Below are 25453 nucleotides of genomic sequence, written 5' to 3' on the forward strand. Positions count from 1 at the left end.
GATAGGAAATGGCTAGTCAGAAGAGTACTAGCAATAGTTGGGGATTTGCCAAATTGTTCCTCTAAATTAAAAATATCCGATTTGAAGAATTTACAGTGCATTGGACCACGTGCTTTCAGACTAGGTGCATTCAAATTTCAACAAATTGCCCACCTGAGCCCGCCCAAATTGCATTTGCACCCCTAGATATATAATATATTAATATATAATTATACAATTCCAAATGGATGACAACTGCTCTAATTATCCTTTATAGGCATGGAATGCGCCGTTCCAATGTTTTTAATTTTATAATATTACTAATAGGGAATGGCCAAGTCATAAGCTATGCATTAGTATAAGACTTATTGGAATAATAAAGTATATTTATTTACTTTAATGCATTAACTGAAAAGCACAAAATGATTCATAAGAGATCTCTATTAGGAAAAGTGTTTTCTAATATATATGCAAATAATAAGGAGATTCCCATGCACTCTTACTTTTAGTTTGTCTTACTGCCGTACAAAAAAGACTAAATTTTCTGACTAGCACCATTTCATAATTTCCACAAGAAAAATAAGCATAATTATCTGCATTCTGCAATTCTGAATAATTCTGTTCGTATTATTACATCCTGTCCACTAAGCTGGCCACTGTTTATTCAAAATTTGCCATAATATCAAACAGTAACAAGTTTTATTTTATCATACAAAGGTCCAAATATATAAACGTGTCTTGAACACTAACAAATAACCATGCCCACCAAGTACAATCAGAATTTTTTAATAGTAATAAAAACTGAAAATAAAAACAAATCTCAAACAAGAAGATCAACCCACCGATTTTCTTTCAGGTTCCAAGACACTGTTTAATCTTTCAAGCACACTATCATCAGCCAAAGATATCTTATCCACAAGAAGTAGATCCCCATCCTTCATTGTTCGTACAGCAAGAGGTCCATCCTGCCACATAAATATGGTCTGCCACTTCTGGGATAGCTCAACTAGGTCTAGTTTAACTTGCTCAAGGCTATCAAGATCCTGCTCAGTGACGTCAGAGTGTGAAACCACACCTTGTCTATAACTATCTATAATTCTTGTCAGCCAATCAAGAGTTGAAGAAGCTTGGACAATGTCTGTAGATATCATCTGCACTGAGAGAAATGCATAAGCATACATAAAGCATCAAGCAAGTAAAAGAACCTCATTCAAGGAAATATTGACATGGACAGGATAATACATGCATTGTCGCCAGGAGAGTGGAGAAAAGCCTTTGACAGTATCAGTTTTTCAACCAAATATTTGAACTCTCCTGTTAATCTTGACCTACCTCGTACAGGATAAAACCCCTGAACTTTTTATGATGGTTAACTTGTAGATTATCATATTCTAACAGCAATAAGCAATCAGAAGTTTCAAAACAGAAACCACTAAAATGCAATCCCTCATTAAAGAAAATCTGTAAAAGAAAGAAACAAACCCCAAGAAAATCAGATGTCTCCGCGTACTGATGGCAATTCAAAATATGCAATTTTAACTTTAAAATAATGCTAAGTAACTGGCAAGCAGTTGTCTTCCCACCACCAGTCTCACCAACAAGAAGGACAGGCTCATGCAACTTGAAGCAACACTCAACAAGAAAATATAACCTCCACATGAAGTAGGTTCAGCTTACAAGTTCACAAAATCATACTTTCCAAGACTCTGACACTTCTGATCATTCACTGAAGTTTAAAACAGAAAGACTATCAGCTGGTTCCTGAATTATAAAAGGTTAAACAGTTAGCGAAGTTTATACACAAATATAAAATTCCCATCAGCTTCATAAAAGGAAAAAAAATGACCAAAAAAGGAATTCAAGTAGCACATTGACTTCCAGATAATTAACAAAGATTCATATTTTCTATGATGATTCACACTACTTGTTCATGAAATGTATCCAATTACCACCTAGGAATCATTTCTATCTCAATTATTCCTGACTCCTAAAGAGAGAGGACAAATGAAACCACAGAAGAAAAAACCTCTGAACTGATGATATCCCTATAACCAATCATCTAAACTCCAACAGAAGCAGTCAACATTCAACTGAACAAACATGTCCGAAGCTACATGAACAAACTGTACTTCCTTGGATTAAGATAACAAGATCAGAACTGCCAAGTTACAGGATTATGAACGACATACTTTCCTACTCCATGCTCAAATAAACAATCAAAAAACAAAAATCCATCTAAAAACACAAAAATAAAGTATAACTGCACAACAGGCAATTCCACTTTCTGTTGTCAAGACAATAATGAGCACAAGAGAGGGAGGGAGGGAACAAACCTGCCGGTACAAGTTGTCTGTGGCAGGTTTTACCCCAAGATGTCTCTCCAAGATCTCCTGGACAACTTTATTCTCATTTTCATCTCGCAACCCTTCAGACAAAAGAAAATAACCATCTTTGGCCAGATCTTAATATGAGTTACCAAAGGTATGAAAACAATCAGCCCATTGAAACAGATCCCTTGGAGTTATGAAACCATGCTTTCCAGCAAAAACTTTGCTACTCTGGCGATGCAACTGCAAGTTCTTCATAATTTCAACCATTTTTTCGCATAACCTTCAGGAATTTTGCACCTCCTCTCTAGTATTGTGCTCAATTCATCTTCAGGAATCTCATCAACATGTATTTCAACAAAATGGTTGCGAAATGCTCAAGAAAGCATCTTACGCCCACCATAAAATGTTGGTGGGTTTTGGGTGGCAAAAAGCATAAAATCTGGATGAGCAATCACTGTTTCCTGCAGTTCAGGAACAAAAAGCTCTCTGTTGTCATCTAATAACCGGTTTAATGCTTCCAGAACATCCAAAGGTGCAAGGTTAAGCTCATCTAGAACAATCCAGTATCCATTTCGAACAGCCTCAACCAATACACCTTTCTTGAAACACAAGCTTCCCATGAGCATCAGTAATAATTAGAGCCCAAGTATTCTTGCAGATCAGTATGCTCATGGTTATTTATATGAACAAATTCATGACCAGTTATTGCAGCAAGATACTGAACAAGGCTTGTCTTTCCACTAGAAGTTGGACCCTGTAAAAGAACGGGATTTTATTAATGAAAATAGCACGTGCAAAGTTCCTTAAATGCTCTTTGACACTTTTTGTCAGGACATAATTCTCCAAGAAAGCATCATCACTCAATTTCCCCTTATCCAAGAAGTAAACAATCAAAGGGAACATTTGGAGGCATATTTCCACCTTACAAATATGATGGTATCATACTGTTCATAAACTTGAAACAAGGACTATCCAGTGCACAGTATAGAGACCTTAAACTGAACTGGGGCTTCTGATTAGCCTCTCTTCAGGTTCCTTCTTGGCTTCTTTGTAAAAACACACAATTTTATTTACCAATTCTCTATTGGGACTGCTGTAATCCATAAATTGTTTCACAAATGGAGTCAAATATTCTTCATCTAACACATCATTAACAAAATACTATGTAAACCTGCTTCTCAACGAATATGGCAAGTTCCTCTTTCCAGCTTCAGTAGCAGGATTCATAAAAGCAAATATACGAAAATCAGGATGTCAACGAATATAATCAACATCTCCCCTTTCAGCTAAACAAATTAAACTATCGTCTCCTTCCAAAACCCCTGTAATTCTCTGTAGCATCTCAGGAGGAGCCAAATTTATTTCGTCAAGTAATACCCAATTACCATTTTTAATTGCTGTCACAAATGCTCTTTCCACAAACAAAAAGACCATAGCTGAAGAGCCAATCTCTCTACGTGCTGTCTCAAGTTTCATGGAAAAACGCTCCCAAGCTTGGATGAGTTCTTCACTCAGGTCGCTTTCACTTTGTACCAGATAGAGATCTACCAACCTCACAAACTTGCTTCCTGGAAAAACCAAGGCCTTTCTGACATCCATTTAAAACCATTTTCCAGTTCCTATCAGACACATGTTTTCTCAGACAAACAAGAAAATCCCCATTGTCCTGCATACAAGCATAGAAGAGTACTGTCATATTTTGCCTCTTTATCAACAAGAAAAGAAGCTATAAAGAAAAAAAAATGCAATCAAGGTTATTATCATCCAATCATAGTGGAGGAATGGCGAAACAGGATTCATGTTGACCAATCCCATATAGTTGGCGTAAGGCTTGGATCATGATGATCATCATCCAATCATAGTGGAGGAAAGTTGCAATTATCAAACAAATTATCCAAAAAAAAAGTTGCAATTATCAAATACCAAGTCCATGATGGAAAAAATCGGGACACATATGATATCACCAGTCACAACAAGATAATGTTTATAGCTAACCAACTGATAAAAGATTGTAATAACAACAATAAGAAGACAAAACTACAATTTCAGGATAGATGATCCCTAGTACAGTTGGCTCCTACCTTCCACATTATAGCAAATTGAAGTACAGGGACAAGCAGAAATTCAGAAAAGGAGATTGAGTTTGGGGATGGGAATAGATAAGCAAATTATAAACAGGTATTCATATAAATCTTGGATCTGTAGGCTTAAAGCCACCCAATAAGTCTGAAATGTCACTTTGTTGGCTTAAGTTCTGCAAGATAAGCAAATTAGCATTCAATTTCTAGTCCACATGATAAGAGTCCCGTACACAAAAGAACCATCATAATGACAAACTGCCTAGACTGAATACCAAGACTGTAAGTGATTAACCAAGCCTCACTGCAAGATTCTGTACAAGAGTTGTTTTTCCAGTAACAGTTTCACCAACCAAAAGAACTGGCTCATTGCACTTAACAGAACATGCTATCCTCTCAAGAACATGTAGTGAACTACAGATATCCACAAAAGGTTTCTTTTAGTGATGTAACTGCAGAAAACACATCAAGGAAAGTCAACCAATGTCAGAAAGTAAGCAACAAATAATATAAAACAGAGTAAGTGCTTACATGTAATGCAGCCTTCAGTGCATTTGTGGGTAACCCTTCCAACTCATAAATCTGATTGCAAATCCTGCAGGAAAAAAAAAATTCAGATTTTTGTACTTGATGCTCATAGCACAAACGTATCAGACACAATGATTAGAAAAGACAGACACCTGAACTATGGGCTTATTAAGAGGATATAATGTTTCTGCTTCTGACATCGGTACTCCCCACATCTTTGCTATTTGTCTCATTATTAACAGTCGACTTTCAGAAGAAATTGAAGAAGATGCAAAAATAAATACAAACCCACAGTTTATTAAGTAACCAGTAGAAACAAGTAGATAGTCATCCATCACATTATCACAAGAAGGAATAAAAAGTGGAAATCAAATACAACCTCTTGACAAATGCTTTTACTTTCATAAGCTGATAAGCTAAGCCCCATAAAGTTAAAACCTTGACCTGTGATTCTTTTGCACCATTTCAGCAGATCCCTGTAAATATATAACAAAACATGAAAAATAATGACATCTGTTGGGGTCTTATTATGCACAGAGTTGCTAGAGAGGCACTATCTACCCTAAAGAGAACCTGCTTAAAACCAACACATCCTCCAGGCTGGTAAGATGGAGAAGAATTGACCTTTCCAAATGTCTCTGACACAACAGAAATCAATTTTGTAAGGATTATATTAGTCTTGAAAGCACCGGCATATAAGAACAGCAGAGAATACCTATAAGTTTCTCAGCAATAGTCTCCAAATTTGGATACCATGCATTCACTATATCAAACAGATCTTCACGGTTTGACAGTCCAATCATCACTCTTATCAAAAGGACACCAAAGGAGATATTGCCTGTTACTAAAAAGTACTGTTTGGTCAATAAACAAAAAACTAATGTACTAAGTGTTAACTAGCAACCATTGCTTTAATCTATCATCATAAGTTGAGCAAACTACAAACATTCAGACCCAAATAAAAGAATTGTAACAAACATGGACTTAAAATATTTGACTCTCATTTCTAAGGATAGTGGCTCTGTGTTATCATAGAAGTTAAAACAACAGACTTAATAGTTCCAGATAGTCTTGCATTTTTCAAAAATGTATATACTACCAAATATTTTAAAAAGTAGGTTTATTGTCAAATTACAGGCTAAAAGTATAGCTGTCAATTGTAATCAGGTGTTATCAGGTCAGACCCAATAGTCCCAATTAATAATTACATAGGTTCTGGGTTTGTTACCACAGACACATATGGAGCCTGGTTTCAAACTGGTTCTGCACATTTATAATACTAAGTCAGGTCAAGCCTGACCAAAACCAAACCCAACCCCATTGACAGAGCACAAAGTCATATCCATTTGTCCAGGCAAAGGACACTAATAAGACTGCTAGTGGAGAATTTTCTAATTCCACAGCACTTATGTTGCTTTCACAAAATAGAAAACTGGAATAAAGCTACTCAGAGTAATGAAACTGATTAAGTGTTTTGTGTTTACTGTAAGAAACCAAAATAGGTTATAGTTGTTAAAATCCTGTCTCTAACAAATGTTTTGTTACCAGGGATTTGTCCTTTTTGAGTCTCGCCTTTCTATGCTACTTCCATCTTTCTTCAGGAGGAGATTTTACACTAAGAGAGCGGAGTGCTTATTTATACCTATTCTAGTACCTATGTCCAACAACTCACTTTCTACTAGTTTGCTTCCTACTTACGGCTCTGACTCTAGCTCTAATATGCAGCGAAAAGATTTGCAGGTGCACGGTTGTCACCAGAAAGTAGTCCCCAAAATTGATCTATGACAACCATCAAATACCTTGATCCAAAGTGACTCAGGTGCTTCCCTTGCTGCTCCAACACCTCCTTCTAATCATGTTATTCCTTTTGATATCTACTTACCTGTGTTTGGTCCGACAGAAAATAGGAGAGAAATAAAAAGTTTAAATTTCCTTAAGAAATTTCCCGTGGAACATTATTGTGAAGTATAAAGCTAATGAATCCATAGAGAGATACAAAGCAAGGTTGATTGCGAAGGGGTATAAATAGACCTATGAGATTTACTATCAAGACATGCTCACACTAGTGACATAAATAAACTCAATCCATATTCTGCTTCCTCTAGCTTCTTCTTATTATTTTTCCTATAGCAACTACATGTCAAAAATGCATTATTGAATGGAGCTATCCCAAAAGTCCCAAAACAGGCCTATGTATAGTTACCTCCAGGAGTTGAACTAGTTGAACAAGGATTACAAGAAAAAAGTGTGCATGCTAAAGAAGTCAATATATGGGCTGAAGCAATTGTTGGTAAAGAAGGGTGATGACTCCTAAACAATCATGATTAGAACAATGACGGAATTTTGGTTACATGGAAACATCCTACTAAGATAGACAACTTAAGGGAAGCCCTGGCTTCTAAATTTGAAATTAAGGATCTAGGCATAGTTGTCAAGAGTCAAGACATCACATTGCCTATCCTGAACACCTTGATTTTCTTTCTTGAGTATATAAATTTTTACCAAAAACAATAAGGACAAAATACAACGCTGGATGAAGAAATATCATTGAGGCAAGAAGAACCCAAAGAGAACCCAACTTAAGCACCCTCACCACTCACTACCCTGCCACCTACCAAAAAGTAAGATGTAGAAGTATAAGCATCACCCAACAAAACCCCCTCCCACCTTTATCCTTGTGTCCAACTGATCAGTCACACGACTCACACCACCTTGCACATTCAAACACCTCTTAACACCACTGACCACCCCCCAATAAGACTTCACAACCCTCCATTAATAACCAAATCCCTTTTTAAACCTCTCCAAATCCAAACCTGTATTACTTTTTTTCTTCTTTCTCCCTTTCTCTTATAGCTCCAAGAAAGTTGTCCTTGAAGAGTCTTCACCTCCTACAAAGTACAAACACAGTCTCCTACTCATGTCTACTGCTTTCACAATTACCCTATTGAACAACGAGTGCGGTTTTGAAAGGTCCTTACCTTGAAGTACAGGTCTGAAGGGAGAAGAAAAAGGGATACCAACCTTGCTGCAGCACAATCGCTCTCATCGTTCGTGTTCTTGAAGGGGCTGTCAATGCTTCAGGTCTAATCAACTGGCCCGAATAGACCCAACCATTTATAAAGGATCTGGTTCCATGATTATGTTTGTTAGAGTGCCGAATAAGGGTAGTTTAGTCAACTTGTCCTTGTTAAGTTGTATGCTTATGTGGCAGTTATATAAGAGACACTCTGCCCCACACTTAAGTAAGGGCAGTTTAGTCTTTGTACAAGTAATTAGAGACTAATTACTATTAAGGGGTCGACTGATAGGGTTAACCCATCAGATTCGACAGTCCCTTCATTTTCCTTCTTCTTCTTCTTCTTCTTCTTCTTCTTCTTCTTCCTCTTGCTGGTTCGGGTTACTGTAGCAGCAGTCGAAACATGGTATCAGAGCAAGGTTCCTGACCTACTTCAGTTCATGAACATCTCAGCAGTGTTCGTGACCTCTCTTTCTTTGTTTCTGGGTTGTCAATGGAGAAAACTGGTTCGTCCTAGGTCTGAAACATCTCAGCTCGTCTCTCTCTGCTGCGCATAACCTTCTTCATTAAGAAAATGACTTCAGCAGTGAATGGTTGGTTGAAATTCTCAAAAGAAGGTCGGTTACTTCTTCTCCTTGTGCTGCTGGTATTTCTGGGTAGAAAACCTTCAAGAACCTGCGAGTACTGATCAGAACCTAGAGAACTAGGTTTATTGTTGCCCTAGTTCTTGGAGAAAATCCCAAGAACAGACTGTGTTTACAGTAGCTGAATGGTGTAAGGGCTGCTGTAAGTGGCCGAATTGTGCAAAGTGTAATGCAGTGACCTAGCTGAGTTCTTTGTGGTTATGTAGTGCCCTCTTAAAGGTGTTAAACAGGTCTGTACCGGGTGTAACAGATATGACTATGTGGTGGTGCTTGTGATGCACAATCTTTGTTGAGTGGTTGTAAGAGGGTTTGCATGTGATTAGTAAGTGTTGAATTGATGTTTATGTGGTTCGTGGTGTTGTGAAATCAGTAGTGGTGTGAACAAGAACAAGGCTTGTGTACCTATTATTGTGCTTAGGGACTTCTATAGGTTCTGGAGCATCAAACTCCTAATAACAACACTCAGTTGGTAGCTGGGAATTTAGGTTAGAAGCAACAGTGAAAGAGTATCATGGCAGCAATGGGAGATGGGTATAATGATCAGAAACCAAGTGTGGTAGTTCCCTCTGACTATCTAAGTGTACAGATGACCTCAATTAAACTGAATGGTGAGAACTATGTTCCATGGGCCAAATCAGTGGAAGTTTTCCTCAAGGCAAAGAGGAAAGTGAAGCATGTAAAAGAAGATAAACCACCGGCTGACTCTCCAGGGTTTGATGATTGGGAACAAAAGGATGCTCAAATCATGATCTGGCTATGGAATAGTATGGAACCAAAAATTAGTGCCAACTTCATGTTCCTAGATACAGCTAAGGATATATGGGAACATGCTAAGAAGCTATAATCTGGACAAGATAATACTACAAGGGTATATCAACTTTATCAGGAATACTTTAATTTGCAACAAGGAAACAAAACCTTAGAAGAGTACTATGCCTGCATGAAGAAATCGCAAAAATGAACTCAATGTCTACCATCCCCTCACTCCAGATGTTAAAGTTCAGCAACAACAAAGGGAACAACAAGATGTTACAAGATTTTTAGTGGGGTTGAAATCGGAGTATGAACCAGTTAGAGCCCAAATATTAGGGAGCTTGATGAGAAATAGTCAGTCACTTATCTGAAGGAATTAAAAGCAAATGGAAGTCCATTGAGCAAGGAATGTGTCCTATATACTTACATTGTTATCGGAAACCAGAAACAATAGTATGGTGCAATAGTCAGAAAGCCCTCCCCAAAAGTAGCAACGCCTCGAGCAATCCAAAACTACACATATAAACAGAGCAAATTAGTAAGCCATACACCCAAAAGAGGACACAGAATGAAGTGGAGAGTTGAGAAGCTTACACCGAAGATTGGACCAGCTTCCTTATAGTAAAGCTGTGAGATCTTGCACAGCTTGCCTGCAAATCGAGCATTCTTCGTGCCTGCCCAGAGGAACCAAGGATATTACTCCAGAACCAGCAAACTAATATTTCAAAAGTGTTAAAATATAGGAATGCTGACATTCTACAACAATCACATACCTGTGCCGCTTCCGAATCCGTATCACTTCCGAGTCTCCTTTTCGCGCCCACGCCATTCGCCAGTCAAGAATATCTAATCAGAAATAGGTGGAGAAGAAAAGGTTTAAGAGTGTATATAGAAGAAATGGGTTGGAGTGGCTCATTCTGGACTCGAGCGTATGCAAGGCCGTGGCTGGTAGCTACAACAATTCGAATGCTTGAATCAGCTCAGCGGACGAAATTTCCTGAAAGCGGCAAAGCCTGAATATGCCAGCCAAGAGGAGTATTAAAAAATTAAGAAATATTGCATGCACAACTACCGGAACAGAGCAATTAGTAACCCTCACACCCACAAGAAACATCCAGTCACTTATCCTACGGAATTAAAGAATAAAAGAAGTCAGTTAAGCAAGGAATGTTTCGTATACTTACATTGATATCGAAAACCAGAATCAATGGTAAGGCGCAGAAGTCGGCAAGCCCATCCCCAAAATTTGCAATGCCCCGAGCAATCTAAAATTGTGCATACAACCCAAGCAAATTAGGAACCAAAACAACCACAAGAGAACACCGAATGAACTGGAGATTTGAGAAATTTACATCGAAGAGTTGAGCGGTTTCTTATAGTATTGCCGCGAGAGGTGGCGAATCTTGCCCGCAAGTCGAGCATTCTTCGTGCCTGCAACCATAAGAACCAAGGATATTATTGTCACCTCCACAAACGGCAAACATTTTCTTCTATAAATTTTAAAATTTAGGGATGCACACATTCGACAACAACCACATACCTATGCCGCTTCCGAATTCGTATCACAATCGAGTTTCCTTTCCGCGCACACGCCATTCACCTGTCGAGAAATTCTAATCAGAAACAGGTGGAGATATAAAAAGTCTAAGAGAAAATAAAGAAAAAATGGGTTAAAGTTGCTCATTTTGGACTCCAGCGTAAGAGAGGCTTTGGTTGATCACTGCTACAATTCGAACGCTTGAATCAGCTCCGCCGATAAAATCTCCTAAAAGTGGCAATGCATAAAGGTGTCAGTCATGAGGATTATTAATAAATTAAGAAAAGTTACAAGCAAAAACAACGGCAATTGAGCAATTAGTAACCCACACACCCACAACAACATCCAGTCATTTATCCTACGGAATTAAAAGGAAACGGAACTGAATAAAGCACGGGATGTTTCCTATACTTTCATTGATATTGAAAACCGGGGACAATGGTAAAGCGTAGGAGCCGGCAAGCCGATCGCCAAAAGTAGCAAAGCCTCGATCAATCTAAAACTACGCATATAAACAAAGAAAAAGAGTAACCCACACACACAAACGAGAACACCAGATGAAGTTGAGAATTGAGAAGCTTACACCAAAGAGTTGATCGGCTTCGTTATAGTATTGACGCGAGAGGTTGCGCATCTTGCCCGCAAGTCGAGCATTCTTCGTGCCTACACCCATAAGAACCAAGGATATTATGGTCACCTCCACAACTGGCAAGCCATATATTCCAAAAATGTTCAAATTTAGGGATGCGGACATTCTACAACAAACGCATACCCGTGCTGTTTTCGAATCTGTTTCACTTCCGAGCCATCTTTCCGCGCTCACGCCATTCACCTGCCAAAAATATCTAGTTATAAATAGGTGGAGAAGAAAAAGTTTACGAGTGTATAGAAAAGAAATGGGTTAAAGTGGCTCATTCTGGACTCCAGCGTATGCGAGGCTGTGGTGGTTCATTGCTACAATTCGAACGCTTGAATCGGCTCCGCAGATGCAATCTCCTGGAAGTGGCAATGCATGAACATGTCGGTGATGAGGATTATTAACAAATTCAGAAAAGTTACAAGCACAACAATGGTAATAGAGCAATTAGTAACCCACACACCCACAAAAAACATCCATCAAGTTATCCTACGGAGTTTAAAGAAAACGGAACTGAATTAAGCAGGGGATGTTTCCTATACTTACATTGATATCGAAAACCGGGAACAATGATAAGACACAGGAGTTAGTAAGCCGATCGCCAAAAAGTAGCAACGCCTCAAGAAATCAAAAACTACGGATATAACCAATCAAATTTAGTAACCCATACATCCAAACAAGAACACCAAATGAAGCTGAGAATTAAGAAGCTTACACCGAGGAGTTGATTGGCTTCCTTATAGTTTTTCCGCGAGAGGTTGTGTATCTTGCCCGTGAGTTGGGCATTCTTCGTGCTTGCACCCATAAGACGCAAGGATATTATAGCCACTGCCACGACCGACAAACCTTGTCTTCCAAAAATGATATAATTTAGGTATACAGACATTGTACGAAAAACACATACCTGTGCAGCTTCCGCATCCGTATCACTTCCGAGTCTCCTTTGCACTCATGCCCTTCACCTGTCATGAATATCTAATCAGAAACAGGTGGACAAGGAATAGTTTAGAAGTGAATATAGAAAAAATGGTTAGAGTGTTTTATTTTGGACTCCAGCGTATGCAAGGCCTCGGCGGACTACTGCTCCAATTCGTACGCTTAAATCAGCTCCAAAGACGCAATCTCATGGGAGTGGCAATGCCTGTAGAAGCCAAGGGGAGTATTAGAAAATTGAAAAAATTACAAGCACAAAAACGGCAATAAAGCAACATAAGCCCTTATAAAAAGTTTAAACAGATACAAGCGATGTTGTCTTACATTATCGCAGCCATTCTGATACGGCAGTTGACAACGCGAACCCATTAGAACATTCCTGCAAGGACAAGGCAGAAATTGCATTAGCAGAATCTATTAATTCGTGCGAATCCAAAATCAACTTCGCAGGACAACATCATATGCTTCAATAACAAAGGTACGAACAACGAGTGTGGTATTGAAAGGTCCTTACCTCGAAGTACAGGTCCGAAGGGAGAAGAAAAAGGGATACCAACCTTGCTGCAGCATAATCGCTCTCATCGTTCGTGTTCTTGAAGGGGTTGTCAACACTTCGGGTCCACCCGACTAGCCCGAGTAGACCCAACCATTTATAAAGGATCCGGTTCCATGATTATGTTGAAATAAATAAATGGGTCGGTTCCGGATCTCGCCCCTCCTGAATCGATTCATGCCCAAAACCGATTATTTTGTTAGCCTTATATGTTATTTCCTTCCTTTTCCTTATAATTTTTCTCTTATCATAGGTTTAAAGTGTCAAATCTGATAGATAGATAAATACAAGTGTTTAACGTTTTAACATATAAGTAACTTAGTATTTTTCTATCAATTTTATTAACGATATTTAAATAAGAAAAGTGGTCTTTTTTAGCTTAAATGGTTCGGTTTTAAACCTATGTTATTGTTTCAACCTAAATTTTAAGTTAAAATGGACGGTTTTGGGTCTAAGATTTTGTCCCAATTAATGATCTGTTCGGGAGTGCTTCTACCTAGACCGGACCTGGATCCCACCCGTTGACAACCCTCTTGAATGGTGGCCAATTTTCGATCGAGCCCCCACTCAAAGCTTGATGAGAAATAGTCAGTCACTTATCTGAAGGAATTAAAAGAAAATGGAAGTCCATTGAGCAAGTGATGTGTCTTATATACTTACATTGTTATCGGAAACCGAAAACAATAGTATGGCGCAATAGTCGGAAATCCCTCCCAAAAAGTAACGCCTCGAGCAATCCAAAACTACACATATAACCAGAGCAAATTAGTAAGTCATACACCCAAAAGAGCTTGCACAGCTTGCCTTCAAATCGAGCATTCTCCATTCCTGCCCAGAGGAACTAAGGATATTACTCCACAACTGGCAAAGTTATATTCCAAAAGTGTTAAAACATAGGAATACGGACATTCTACAACAATCACATACCTGTCCCGCTTTCGAATCCATATCACTTTTGAGTCTCCTTTCCATGCCCACGCCATTCACCTGTCAAAAATATCTAATCAGAAATAGGTGGAGAAGAAAAGGTTTAAGAGTGTATATAGATGAAAACGGTTAATGTGGCTCATTCTGGCCTCCAGCGCATGCGAGGCCGTGGCTGGTTGCTGCAACAATTCGAATGCTTGAATCAGCTCTGTAGACGCAATTTCCTGAAAGCGGCAATGCCTAAATAAGACAGCCAAGAGGAGTATTAAAAAATTAAGAAATTTTATATGCACAACTACCAGAACAAAGCAATTAGTAACCCTCACACCCACAAGAAACATCCAGTCACTTATCCTACGGAGTTAAAGGATAAAAGAAGTCAATTAAGCACGGCATGTTTCCTATACTTTCATTGATATCAAAAACCGGGAACAAAGGTAAGGCACAGGAGCCGGCAAGCCGATCGCCAAAAGTAGCAAAGCCTAGAGCAAACTAAAACAACGCATATAACCAAAGCAAAATAGTAACCCACACACCCAAACGAGAACACCGGATGAAGTTGAGAATTGAGAAGCTTACACCGAAGAGTTGATCGGCTTTGTTATAGTATTGCCGTGAGAGGTTGCGCATCTTGCCCGCAAGTCGAGCATTCTTCGTGTCTGCACCCATAAGAACCAAGGATATAATTGTCACCTCCGCAACAGGCAAACATTTTATTCTGAAAATTTTAAAATTTAGGGATGCACACATTCGACTACAATCACATACCTGTGCCGCTTCCGAATCAGTATCACTTTCGAGTCTCCTTTCCGCACACACGCCATTCACCTGTCAAGAAATTCTAATCAGAAACAGGTGGACAAATAAAATGTCTAAGAGAGAATAAAGAAGAAATGGGTTAAAGTAGATCATTATTGAATCCAGTGCAAGAGAGGCATTGGCTGATCACTGCTACAATTCGAACGCTTGAATCATCTCCGCCGATGCAATCTCCTGAAAGTGGCAATGCGTGAAGGTGTCAGTCATGAGGATTATTAATAAATTAAGAAAAGTTACAAGCAAAACAACAGCAACTGAGCAGTTAGTAACCCACACACCCACAACAACATCCAGTCATTTATCCTACGGAATTAAAAGGAAACGGAACTGAAGAAAGCACGGGATGTTTCCTATACTTTCATTGATATCGAAAACCGGGAACAAAGGTAAGGCGCAGGATCCGGCAAGCCGGTCGCCAAAAGTAGCAAAGCCTCGAGCAATCTAAAACTACGCATATAACCAAAGCAAAATAGTAACACACACAGACAAACGAGAACACCGGACGAAGTTAAGAATTGAGAAACTTACATCGAAGTGTTGATCGGCTTCGTTAGAGTATTGCTACCAGAGGTTGCGCATCTTGCCCGCAAGTCGAGCATTCTTCGTGCCTGCACCCAAAAGAACCAAGGATATTATGGTCACCTCCACAACTGGCAAGTCATATATACCAAAAATGTTCAAATTTAGGGATGCGGACATTTTACAATGGACGCATACCCGTGCCACTTCCAAATCCGTTTCACTTCCGAGCCTTCTTTCTGCGCCCACGCCATTCACCTGCCAAAAATATCTAATTAGAAATAGGTGGAGAAGAAAATATTTTCGAGTGTATACAGAAAAAATGGGTTAGAGTGGCTCATTCTAGACTCCGGCGTATGCGATGCCGTGGCTGTTCATTGTTACAATTTGAACGATACAAGCACAAAAACGACAATAAAGCAACATAAGCCCATATAAAAGTTTAAACAGATACAAGCGATGTTGACTTACACTATCGCAGCCATTCTGATACGGCAGTTGACAATGCGAACCCATTAGAACGTTCCTACAATGACACGGCAGAAATTGCATTAGCAGAATCTATTAATTCGTGCGAATCCAAAATCAACGTCGTAGGACAACATCATATGCTTCAATAACAAAGGTACGAACAACGAGTGCGGTATTGAAAGGTCCTTACCTCGAAGTACAGGTCCGAAGGGAGAAGAAAAAGGGATACCAACCCTGCTGCAGCACAATCGCTCTCATCGTTCGTGTTCTTGAAGGGGCTGTCAACGCTTCGGGTCCACCCGACTGGCCCGAGTAGACCCAACCATTTATAAAGGATCCGGTTCCATGATTATGTTGAAATAAATGATTGGGTCGGTTTCGGTTCTCGCCCCTCCCGAATCGATTCATTCCCAAAACCGATTATTTTGTTAGCCTCATATGTTATTTCCTTCCTTTTCTTATAATTTTTCTCTTATCATAAGTTTAAGGTGTCGAATCTGATAGATAGATAAATAAAGGTGTTTAACGTTTTAACATATAAGTAACTTACTATTTTTCTATCAATTTTATTAACGATATATGATTAAAGTTTAAATTTTAGTTCCCGATTTAAATAAGAAAAGTGGTCTTTTTAGCTTAAATATTTTGTTTCAAACCTATGTTATTGTTTCAACGTGTATTTTAGGTTAAAATGGACGGTTTTGGGTCTAAGATTTTGTCCCAATTAATGATCTGTTCGGGAGTGCTTCTACCTAGAACGTACTCGGATCCCACCCGTTGACAGCCCTATCTTGAATGGCAGCCAATTTCCGGTCGAGCCACCACTCAAAGCTTGATGACAAATAGTCAGTCACTTATCTGAAGGAATTAAAAGAAAATGGAAGTCCATTGAGCAAGGGATGTGTCTTGTATACTTACATTGTTATCGGAAACCGGAAACAATAGTATGGAGCGATAGTCGGAAAGCCCTCCCCAAAAGTAGCAACGCCTCGAGCAATCCAAACCAACAAATATAACCGGAGCAAATTAGTAAGCCATACACCCAAAAGAGGACACAGAATGAAGCGGAGAGTTGAGAAGCTTACACCGAAGATTGCACCAGCTTCCTTATAGTAAAGCCGTGAGAGCTTCCACAGCTTGCCTGCAAATCGAGCATTCTCCGTTCCTGCCCAGAGGAACCAAAGATATTACTCCACAACCGGCAAAGTTATATTCCAAAAGTGTTAAAATATAGGAATGCAGACATTCTACAACAATCACATGCCTGTGCCGCTTCCGAATCCGTATCACTTCCGAATCTCCTTTCCGTACCCACGCCATTCACCTGTCAAGAATATCTAATCAGAAACAGGTGGAGAAATAAAAAGTCTAAGAGTGAATAAAGAGGTTAAAGTTGCTCATTCTGGACTCCAGCGTAAGAGAGGCTTTGGCTGATCACTGCTGCAATTCGAACGTTTGAATCATCTCCGCCGATGCAATCTCCTGAAAGTGGCAATGCGTGAATGTGTCAGTCATGAGGATTATTAATAAATTAATTAAAGTTACAAGCAAAACAACAGCAATTGAGCAGTTAGTAACCCACACACCCACGACAACATCAAGTCATTTATCCCACGGAATTAAAAGGAAACGGAACTGAAGAAAGCTTGGGATGTTTCCTATACTTTCATTGATATCGAAAACCGGGAACGTAGCAAAGCCTCGAGCAATCTAAACTACGCATGTAACCAAAGCAAAATAGTAACCCACACATCCAAACGAGAACTCCGGATGAAGTTGAGAATTGAGAAGCTTACACCGAAGAGTTGATCGGCTTCGTTATAGTATTGCCGCGAGAGGTTGCGCATCTTGCCCGCAAGTCGAGCATTCTCCGTGCCTGCACCCATAAGAACCAAGGATATTATGGTCACCTCCACAACTGGCAAGCCATATATTCCAAAAATGTTCAAATTTAGGGATGCGGACATTCTACAACGAGCGCATACCCATGCCGCTTCCGAAACCGTTTCACTTCCGAGCCTTCTTTCTGCGCCCACGCCATTCACCTGCGAAAAATATCTAATTAGAAATAGGTGGAAAGAAAAAAGTTTACGAGTGTATACAGAAGAAATGGGTTAGAGTGGCCCATTCTGGACTCCAGCGTATGCGACGCCGTGGCTGTTCATTGTTACAATTCGAACGCTTGAATCGGCTCCGCGGATGCAATTTCCTGGAAGCGGCAATGCATGAAAATGTCGGTGATGAGGATTATTAACAAATTCAGAAAAATAACAAGCACAACAATGGTAATAGAGCAATTATTAACCCACACACCCACAAGAAACATCCATTCAGTTATCCTACGGAGTCAAAAGAAAACAAAACTGAATTAAGCACGGGAAGTTTCCTATACTTACATTGATATCGAAACCGGGAACAATGGTAAGGCACAGGAGCTAGTACGCCGATCGCCAAAAGTAGCAACGCCTCGAGAATTCAAAAACTACGCATATAACCAATCAAATTTAGTAACCCATACATCCAAACAAGAACACCAAATGAAGCTGAGAATTAAGAAGCTTACACCGAGGAGTTGATCAGCTTCCTTACAGTTTCTTCGCGAGAGGTTGCGTATCTTGCCCGTGAGTCGGGCATTCTTCGTGCCTGCTCCCATAAGACCCAAGGATATTATAGCCACTGCCACGACCGGCAAACCTTGTCTTCCGAAAATGATATAATTTAGGTATGCAGACATTGTACGAAAAACACATACCTGCGCAGCTTCCGCATCCGTATCCCTTCCGAGTCTCCTTTGCGCTCACGCCCTACACCTGTCAATAATATCAAATCAGAAACAGGTGGACAAGGAATAGTTTAGAAGTGAATATAGAAAAAATGGGTTAGAGTGGCTTATTTTGGACTCCAGCGTATGCAAAGCCTCGGCGGACTGCTACTCAAATTCGAGCGCTTGAATCAGCTCCCACGACGCAGTCTCATTGGAGTGGCAATGCCTGTAGAAGCCAAGGGGAGTATTAGAAAATTGAAAAACGTTACAAGCACAAAAACGGCAATAAAGCAACATAAGCCCTTATAAAAAGTTTAAACAGATACAAGCGATGTTGGCTTACACTATCGCAGCCATTATGAAACGGCAGTTGACAATGCGAACCCATTAGAACGTTCCTGCAATGACACGGCAGAAATTGCATTAGCAGAATCTATTAATTCGTGCGAATCCAAAATCAACTTCGCAGGACAACATCATATGCTTCAATAACAAAGGTACGAACAACGAGTGCGGTATTGAAAGGTCCTTACCTCGAAGTACAGGTCCGAAGGGAGAAGAAAAAGGGATACCAACCCCGCTGCAGCACAATCGCTCTCATCGTTCGTGTTCTTGAAGGGGCTGTCAACGCTTCGGGTCCACCCGACTGGCCCGAGTAGACCCAACCATTTATAAAGGATCCGGTTCCATGATTATGTTGAAATAAATGATTGGGTCGGTTTCGGTTCTCGCCCCTCCCGAATCGATTCATTCCCAAAACCGATTATTTTGTTAGCCTCATATGTTATTTCCTTCCTTTTCTTATAATTTTTCTCTTATCATAAGTTTAAAGTGTCGAATCTGATAGATAGATAAATAAAGGTGTTTAACGTTTTAACATATAAGTAACTTACTATTTTTCTATCAATTTTATTAACGATATATGATTAAAGTTTAAATTTTAGTTCGCGATTTAAATAAGAAAAGTGGTCTTTTTAGCTTAAATGGTTTTGTTTCAAACCTATGTTATTGTTTCAACGTGTATTTTAGGTTAAAATGGACGGTTTTGGGTCTAAGATTTTGTCCCAATTAATGATCTGTTCGGGAGTGCTTCTACCTAGAACGTACTCGGATCCCACCCGTTGACAGCCCTATCTTGAATGGCAGCCAATTTCCGGTCGAGCCACCACTCAAAGCTTGATGACAAATAGTCAGTCACTTATCTGAAGGAATTAAAAGAAAATGGAAGTCCATTGAGCAAGGGATGTGTCTTGTATACTTACATTGTTATCGGAAACCGGAAACAATAGTATGGAGCGATAGTCGGAAAGCCCTCCCCAAAAGTAGCAACGCCTCGAGCAATCCAAACCAACAAATATAACCGGAGCAAATTAGTAAGCCATACACCCAAAAGAGGACACAGAATGAAGCGGAGAGTTGAGAAGCTTACACCGAAGATTGCACCAGCTTCCTTATAGTAAAGCCGTGAGAGCTTCCACAGCTTGCCTGCAAATCGAGCATTCTCCGTTCCTGCCCAGAGGAACCAAAGATATTACTCCACAACCGGCAAAGTTATATTCCAAAAGTGTTAAAATATAGGAATGCAGACATTCTACAACAATCACATGCCTGTGCCGCTTCCGAATCCGTATCACTTCCGAATCTCCTTTCCGTACCCACGCCATTCACCTGTCAAGAATATCTAATCAGAAACAGGCGGAGAAATAAAATGTCTAAGAGTGAATAAAGAGGTTAAAGTTGCTCATTCTGGACTCCAGCGTAAGAGAGGCTTTGGCTGATCACTGCTGCAATTCGAACGTTTGAATCATCTCCGCCGATGCAATCTCCTGAAAGTGGCAATGCGTGAATGTGTCAGTCATGAGGATTATTAATAAATTAATTAAAGTTACAAGCAAAACAACAGCAATTGAGCAGTTAGTAACCCACACACCCACGACAACATCAAGTCATTTATCCCACGGAATTAAAAGGAAACGGAACTGAAGAAAGCTTGGGATGTTTCCTATACTTTCATTGATATCGAAAACCGGGAACGTAGCAAAGCCTCGAGCAATCTAAACTACGCATGTAACCAAAGCAAAATAGTAACCCACACACCCAAACGAGAACTCCGGATGAAGTTGAGAATTGAGAAGCTTACACCGAAGAGTTGATCGGCTTCGTTATAGTATTGCCGCGAGAGGTTGCGCATCTTGCCCGCAAGTCGAGCATTCTCCGTGCCTGCACCCATAAGAACCAAGGATATTATGGTCACCTCCACAACTGGCAAGCCATATATTCCAAAAATGTTCAAATTTAGGGATGCGGACATTCTACAACGAGCGCATACCCATGCCGCTTCCGAAACCGTTTCACTTCCGAGCCTTCTTTCTGCGCCCACGCCATTCACCTGCGAAAAATATCTAATTAGAAATAGGTGGAAAGAAAAAAGTTTACGAGTGTATACAGAAGAAATGGGTTAGAGTGGCCCATTCTGGACTCCAGCGTATGCGACGCCGTGGCTGTTCATTGTTACAATTCGAACGCTTGAATCGGCTCCGCGGATGCAATTTCCTGGAAGCGGCAATGCATGAAAATGTCGGTGATGAGGATTATTAACAAATTCAGAAAAATAACAAGCACAACAATGGTAATAGAGCAATTATTAACCCACACACCCACAAGAAACATCCATTCAGTTATCCTACGGAGTCAAAAGAAAACAAAACTGAATTAAGCACGGGAAGTTTCCTATACTTACATTGATATCGAAACCGGGAACAATGGTAAGGCACAGGAGCTAGTACGCCGATCGCCAAAAGTAGCAACGCCTCGAGAATTCAAAAACTACGCATATAACCAATCAAATTTAGTAACCCATACATCCAAACAAGAACACCAAATGAAGCTGAGAATTAAGAAGCTTACACCGAGGAGTTGATCAGCTTCCTTACAGTTTCTTCGCGAGAGGTTGCGTATCTTGCCCGTGAGTCGGGCATTCTTCGTGCCTGCTCCCATAAGACCCAAGGATATTATAGCCACTGCCACGACCGGCAAACCTTGTCTTCCGAAAATGATATAATTTAGGTATGCAGACATTGTACGAAAAACACATACCTGCGCAGCTTCCGCATCCGTATCCCTTCCGAGTCTCCTTTGCGCTCACGCCCTACACCTGTCAATAATATCAAATCAGAAACAGGTGGACAAGGAATAGTTTAGAAGTGAATATAGAAAAAATGGGTTAGAGTGGCTTATTTTGGACTCCAGCGTATGCAAAGCCTCGGCGGACTGCTACTCAAATTCGAACGCTTGAATCAGCTCCCACGACGCAGTCTCATTGGAGTGGCAATGCCTGTAGAAGCCAAGGGGAGTATTAGAAAATTGAAAAACGTTACAAGCACAAAAACGGCAATAAAGCAACATAAGCCCTTATAAAAAGTTTAAACAGATACAAGCGATGTTGGCTTACACTATCGCAGCCATTATGACACGGCAGTTGACAATGCGAACCCATTAGAACGTTCCTGCAATGACACGGCAGAAATTGCATTAGCAGAATCTATTAATTCGTGCGAATCCAAAATCAACTTCGCAGGACAACATCATATGCTTCAATAACAAAGGTACGAACAACGAGTGCGGTATTGAAAGGTCCTTACCTCGAAGTACAGGTCCGAAGGGAGAAGAAAAAGGGATACCAACCCCGCTGCAGCACAATCGCTCTCATCGTTCGTGTTCTTGAAGGGGCTGTCAACGCTTCGGGTCCACCCGACTGGCCCGAGTAGACCCAACCATTTATAAAGGATCCGGTTCCATGATTATGTTGAAATAAATGATTGGGTCGGTTTCGGTTCTCGCCCCTCCCGAATCGATTCATTCCCAAAACCGATTATTTTGTTAGCCTCATATGTTATTTCCTTCCTTTTCTTATAATTTTTCTCTTATCATAAGTTTAAAGTGTCGAATCTGATAGATAGATAAATAAAGGTGTTTAACGTTTTAACATATAAGTAACTTACTATTTTTCTATCAATTTTATTAACGATATATGATTAAAGTTTAAATTTTAGTTCGCGATTTAAATAAGAAAAGTGGTCTTTTTAGCTTAAATGGTTTTGTTTCAAACCTATGTTATTGTTTCAACGTGTATTTTAGGTTAAAATGGACGGTTTTGGGTCTAAGATTTTGTCCCAATTAATGATCTGTTCGGGAGTGCTTCTACCTAGAACGTACTCGGATCCCACCCGTTGACAGCCCTATCTTGAATGGCAGCCAATTTCCGGTCGAGCCACCACTCAAAGCTTGATGACAAATAGTCAGTCACTTATCTGAAGGAATTAAAAGAAAATGGAAGTCCATTGAGCAAGGGATGTGTCTTGTATACTTACATTGTTATCGGAAACCGGAAACAATAGTATGGAGCGATAGTCGGAAAGCCCTCCCCAAAAGTAGCAACGCCTCGAGCAATCCAAACCAACAAATATAACCGGAGCAAATTAGTAAGCCATACACCCAAAAGAGGACACAGAATGAAGCGGAGAGTTGAGAAGCTTACACCGAAGATTGCACCAGCTTCCTTATAGTAAAGCCGTGAGAGCTTCCACAGCTTGCCTGCAAATCGAGCATTCTCCGTTCCTGCCCAGAGGAACCAAAGATATTACTCCACAACCGGCAAAGTTATATTCCAAAAGTGTTAAAATATAGGAATGCAGACATTCTACAACAATCACATGCCTGTGCCGCTTCCGAATCCGTATCACTTCCGAATCTCCTTTCCGTACCCACGCCATTCACCTGTCAAGAATATCTAATCAGAAACAGGCGGAGAAATAAAATGTCTAAGAGTGAATAAAGAGGTTAAAGTTGCTCATTCTGGACTCCAGCGTAAGAGAGGCTTTGGCTGATCACTGCTGCAATTCGAACGTTTGAATCATCTCCGCCGATGCAATCTCCTGAAAGTGGCAATGCGTGAATGTGTCAGTCATGAGGATTATTAATAAATTAATTAAAGTTACAAGCAAAACAACAGCAATTGAGCAGTTAGTAACCCACACACCCACGACAACATCAAGTCATTTATCCCACGGAATTAAAAGGAAACGGAACTGAAGAAAGCTTGGGATGTTTCCTATACTTTCATTGATATCGAAAACCGGGAACGTAGCAAAGCCTCGAGCAATCTAAACTACGCATGTAACCAAAGCAAAATAGTAACCCACACACCCAAACGAGAACTCCGGATGAAGTTGAGAATTGAGAAGCTTACACCGAAGAGTTGATCGGCTTCGTTATAGTATTGCCGCGAGAGGTTGCGCATCTTGCCCGCAAGTCGAGCATTCTCCGTGCCTGCACCCATAAGAACCAAGGATATTATGGTCACCTCCACAACTGGCAAGCCATATATTCCAAAAATGTTCAAATTTAGGGATGCGGACATTCTACAACGAGCGCATACCCATGCCGCTTCCGAAACCGTTTCACTTCCGAGCCTTCTTTCTGCGCCCACGCCATTCACCTGCGAAAAATATCTAATTAGAAATAGGTGGAAAGAAAAAAGTTTACGAGTGTATACAGAAGAAATGGGTTAGAGTGGCCCATTCTGGACTCCAGCGTATGCGACGCCGTGGCTGTTCATTGTTACAATTCGAACGCTTGAATCGGCTCCGCGGATGCAATTTCCTGGAAGCGGCAATGCATGAAAATGTCGGTGATGAGGATTATTAACAAATTCAGAAAAATAACAAGCACAACAATGGTAATAGAGCAATTATTAACCCACACACCCACAAGAAACATCCATTCAGTTATCCTACGGAGTCAAAAGAAAACAAAACTGAATTAAGCACGGGAAGTTTCCTATACTTACATTGATATCGAAACCGGGAACAATGGTAAGGCACAGGAGCTAGTACGCCGATCGCCAAAAGTAGCAACGCCTCGAGAATTCAAAAACTACGCATATAACCAATCAAATTTAGTAACCCATACATCCAAACAAGAACACCAAATGAAGCTGAGAATTAAGAAGCTTACACCGAGGAGTTGATCAGCTTCCTTACAGTTTCTTCGCGAGAGGTTGCGTATCTTGCCCGTGAGTCGGGCATTCTTCGTGCCTGCTCCCATAAGACCCAAGGATATTATAGCCACTGCCACGACCGGCAAACCTTGTCTTCCGAAAATGATATAATTTAGGTATGCAGACATTGTACGAAAAACACATACCTGCGCAGCTTCCGCATCCGTATCCCTTCCGAGTCTCCTTTGCGCTCACGCCCTACACCTGTCAATAATATCAAATCAGAAACAGGTGGACAAGGAATAGTTTAGAAGTGAATATAGAAAAAATGGGTTAGAGTGGCTTATTTTGGACTCCAGCGTATGCAAAGCCTCGGCGGACTGCTACTCAAATTCGAACGCTTGAATCAGCTCCCACGACGCAGTCTCATTGGAGTGGCAATGCCTGTAGAAGCCAAGGGGAGTATTAGAAAATTGAAAAACGTTACAAGCACAAAAACGGCAATAAAGCAACATAAGCCCTTATAAAAAGTTTAAACAGATACAAGCGATGTTGGCTTACACTATCGCAACCATTATGACACGGCAGTTGACAATGCGAACCCATTAGAACGTTCCTGCAATGACACGGCAGAAATTGCATTAGCAGAATCTATTAATTCGTGCGAATCCAAAATCAACTTCGCAGGACAACATCATATGCTTCAATAACAAAGGTACGAACAACGAGTGCGGTATTGAAAGGTCCTTACCTCGAAGTACAGGTCCGAAGGGAGAAGAAAAAGGGATACCAACCCCGCTGCAGCACAATCGCTCTCATCGTTCGTGTTCTTGAAGGGGCTGTCAACGCTTCGGGTCCACCCGACTGGCCCGAGTAGACCCAACCATTTATAAAGGATCCGGTTCCATGATTATGTTGAAATAAATGATTGGGTCGGTTTCGGTTCTCGCCCCTCCCGAATCGA

At 40.3% G+C, this 25453-nt stretch overlaps 1 protein-coding gene and 1 long non-coding RNA gene across 18 annotated transcripts; both read right to left on the minus strand.

Annotated features, from left to right (window-relative positions):
- Window positions 1–546: 546 nt before the first annotated feature.
- Window positions 547–12472, minus strand: LOC148873452 (uncharacterized). Of its 17 annotated transcripts, none has more exons than XR_016098377.1 (20): window positions 12410–12472; window positions 12221–12333; window positions 12052–12139; window positions 11641–11864; window positions 11452–11531; window positions 10872–11096; window positions 10684–10762; window positions 10516–10596; window positions 10105–10344; window positions 9926–10005; window positions 9759–9844; window positions 5631–5759; window positions 5477–5553; window positions 5295–5391; window positions 5068–5161; window positions 4919–4982; window positions 4663–4839; window positions 2313–3975; window positions 1222–1740; window positions 547–1130 (listed from the first exon to the last, which is right to left on the minus strand). It is a non-coding gene; the product is annotated as an uncharacterized LOC148873452 (long non-coding RNA). The 17 variants fall into 17 exon arrangements; XR_016098378.1 differs by having other exon boundaries at window positions 12221–12299; window positions 12410–12463; XR_016098387.1 differs by having other exon boundaries at window positions 10872–10931; window positions 11023–11096; window positions 12221–12456.
- A 39-nt stretch (window positions 12473–12511) lies between these two features.
- On the minus strand, window positions 12512–15833 carry LOC148873453 (uncharacterized). The gene is made up of 11 exons (XM_088966327.1): window positions 15728–15833; window positions 15455–15514; window positions 15266–15345; window positions 14687–14911; window positions 14498–14577; window positions 14068–14158; window positions 13919–13978; window positions 13652–13734; window positions 12953–13564; window positions 12763–12817; window positions 12512–12646 (listed from the first exon to the last, which is right to left on the minus strand). Exons 5-9 carry the CDS (start codon window positions 14566–14568, stop codon window positions 13417–13419), a joined length of 453 nt encoding a protein of 150 aa, XP_088822453.1. The 5' UTR covers window positions 14569–14577; window positions 14687–14911; window positions 15266–15345; window positions 15455–15514; window positions 15728–15833; the 3' UTR covers window positions 12512–12646; window positions 12763–12817; window positions 12953–13416.
- Window positions 15834–25453: the final 9620 nt, after the last annotated feature.

Source organism: Nelumbo lutea, chromosome 1, assembly GCF_056320005.1.
Source record: "Nelumbo lutea isolate HS-2025 chromosome 1, American lotus-T2T, whole genome shotgun sequence".
NCBI lineage: Eukaryota > Viridiplantae > Streptophyta > Magnoliopsida > Proteales > Nelumbonaceae > Nelumbo > Nelumbo lutea.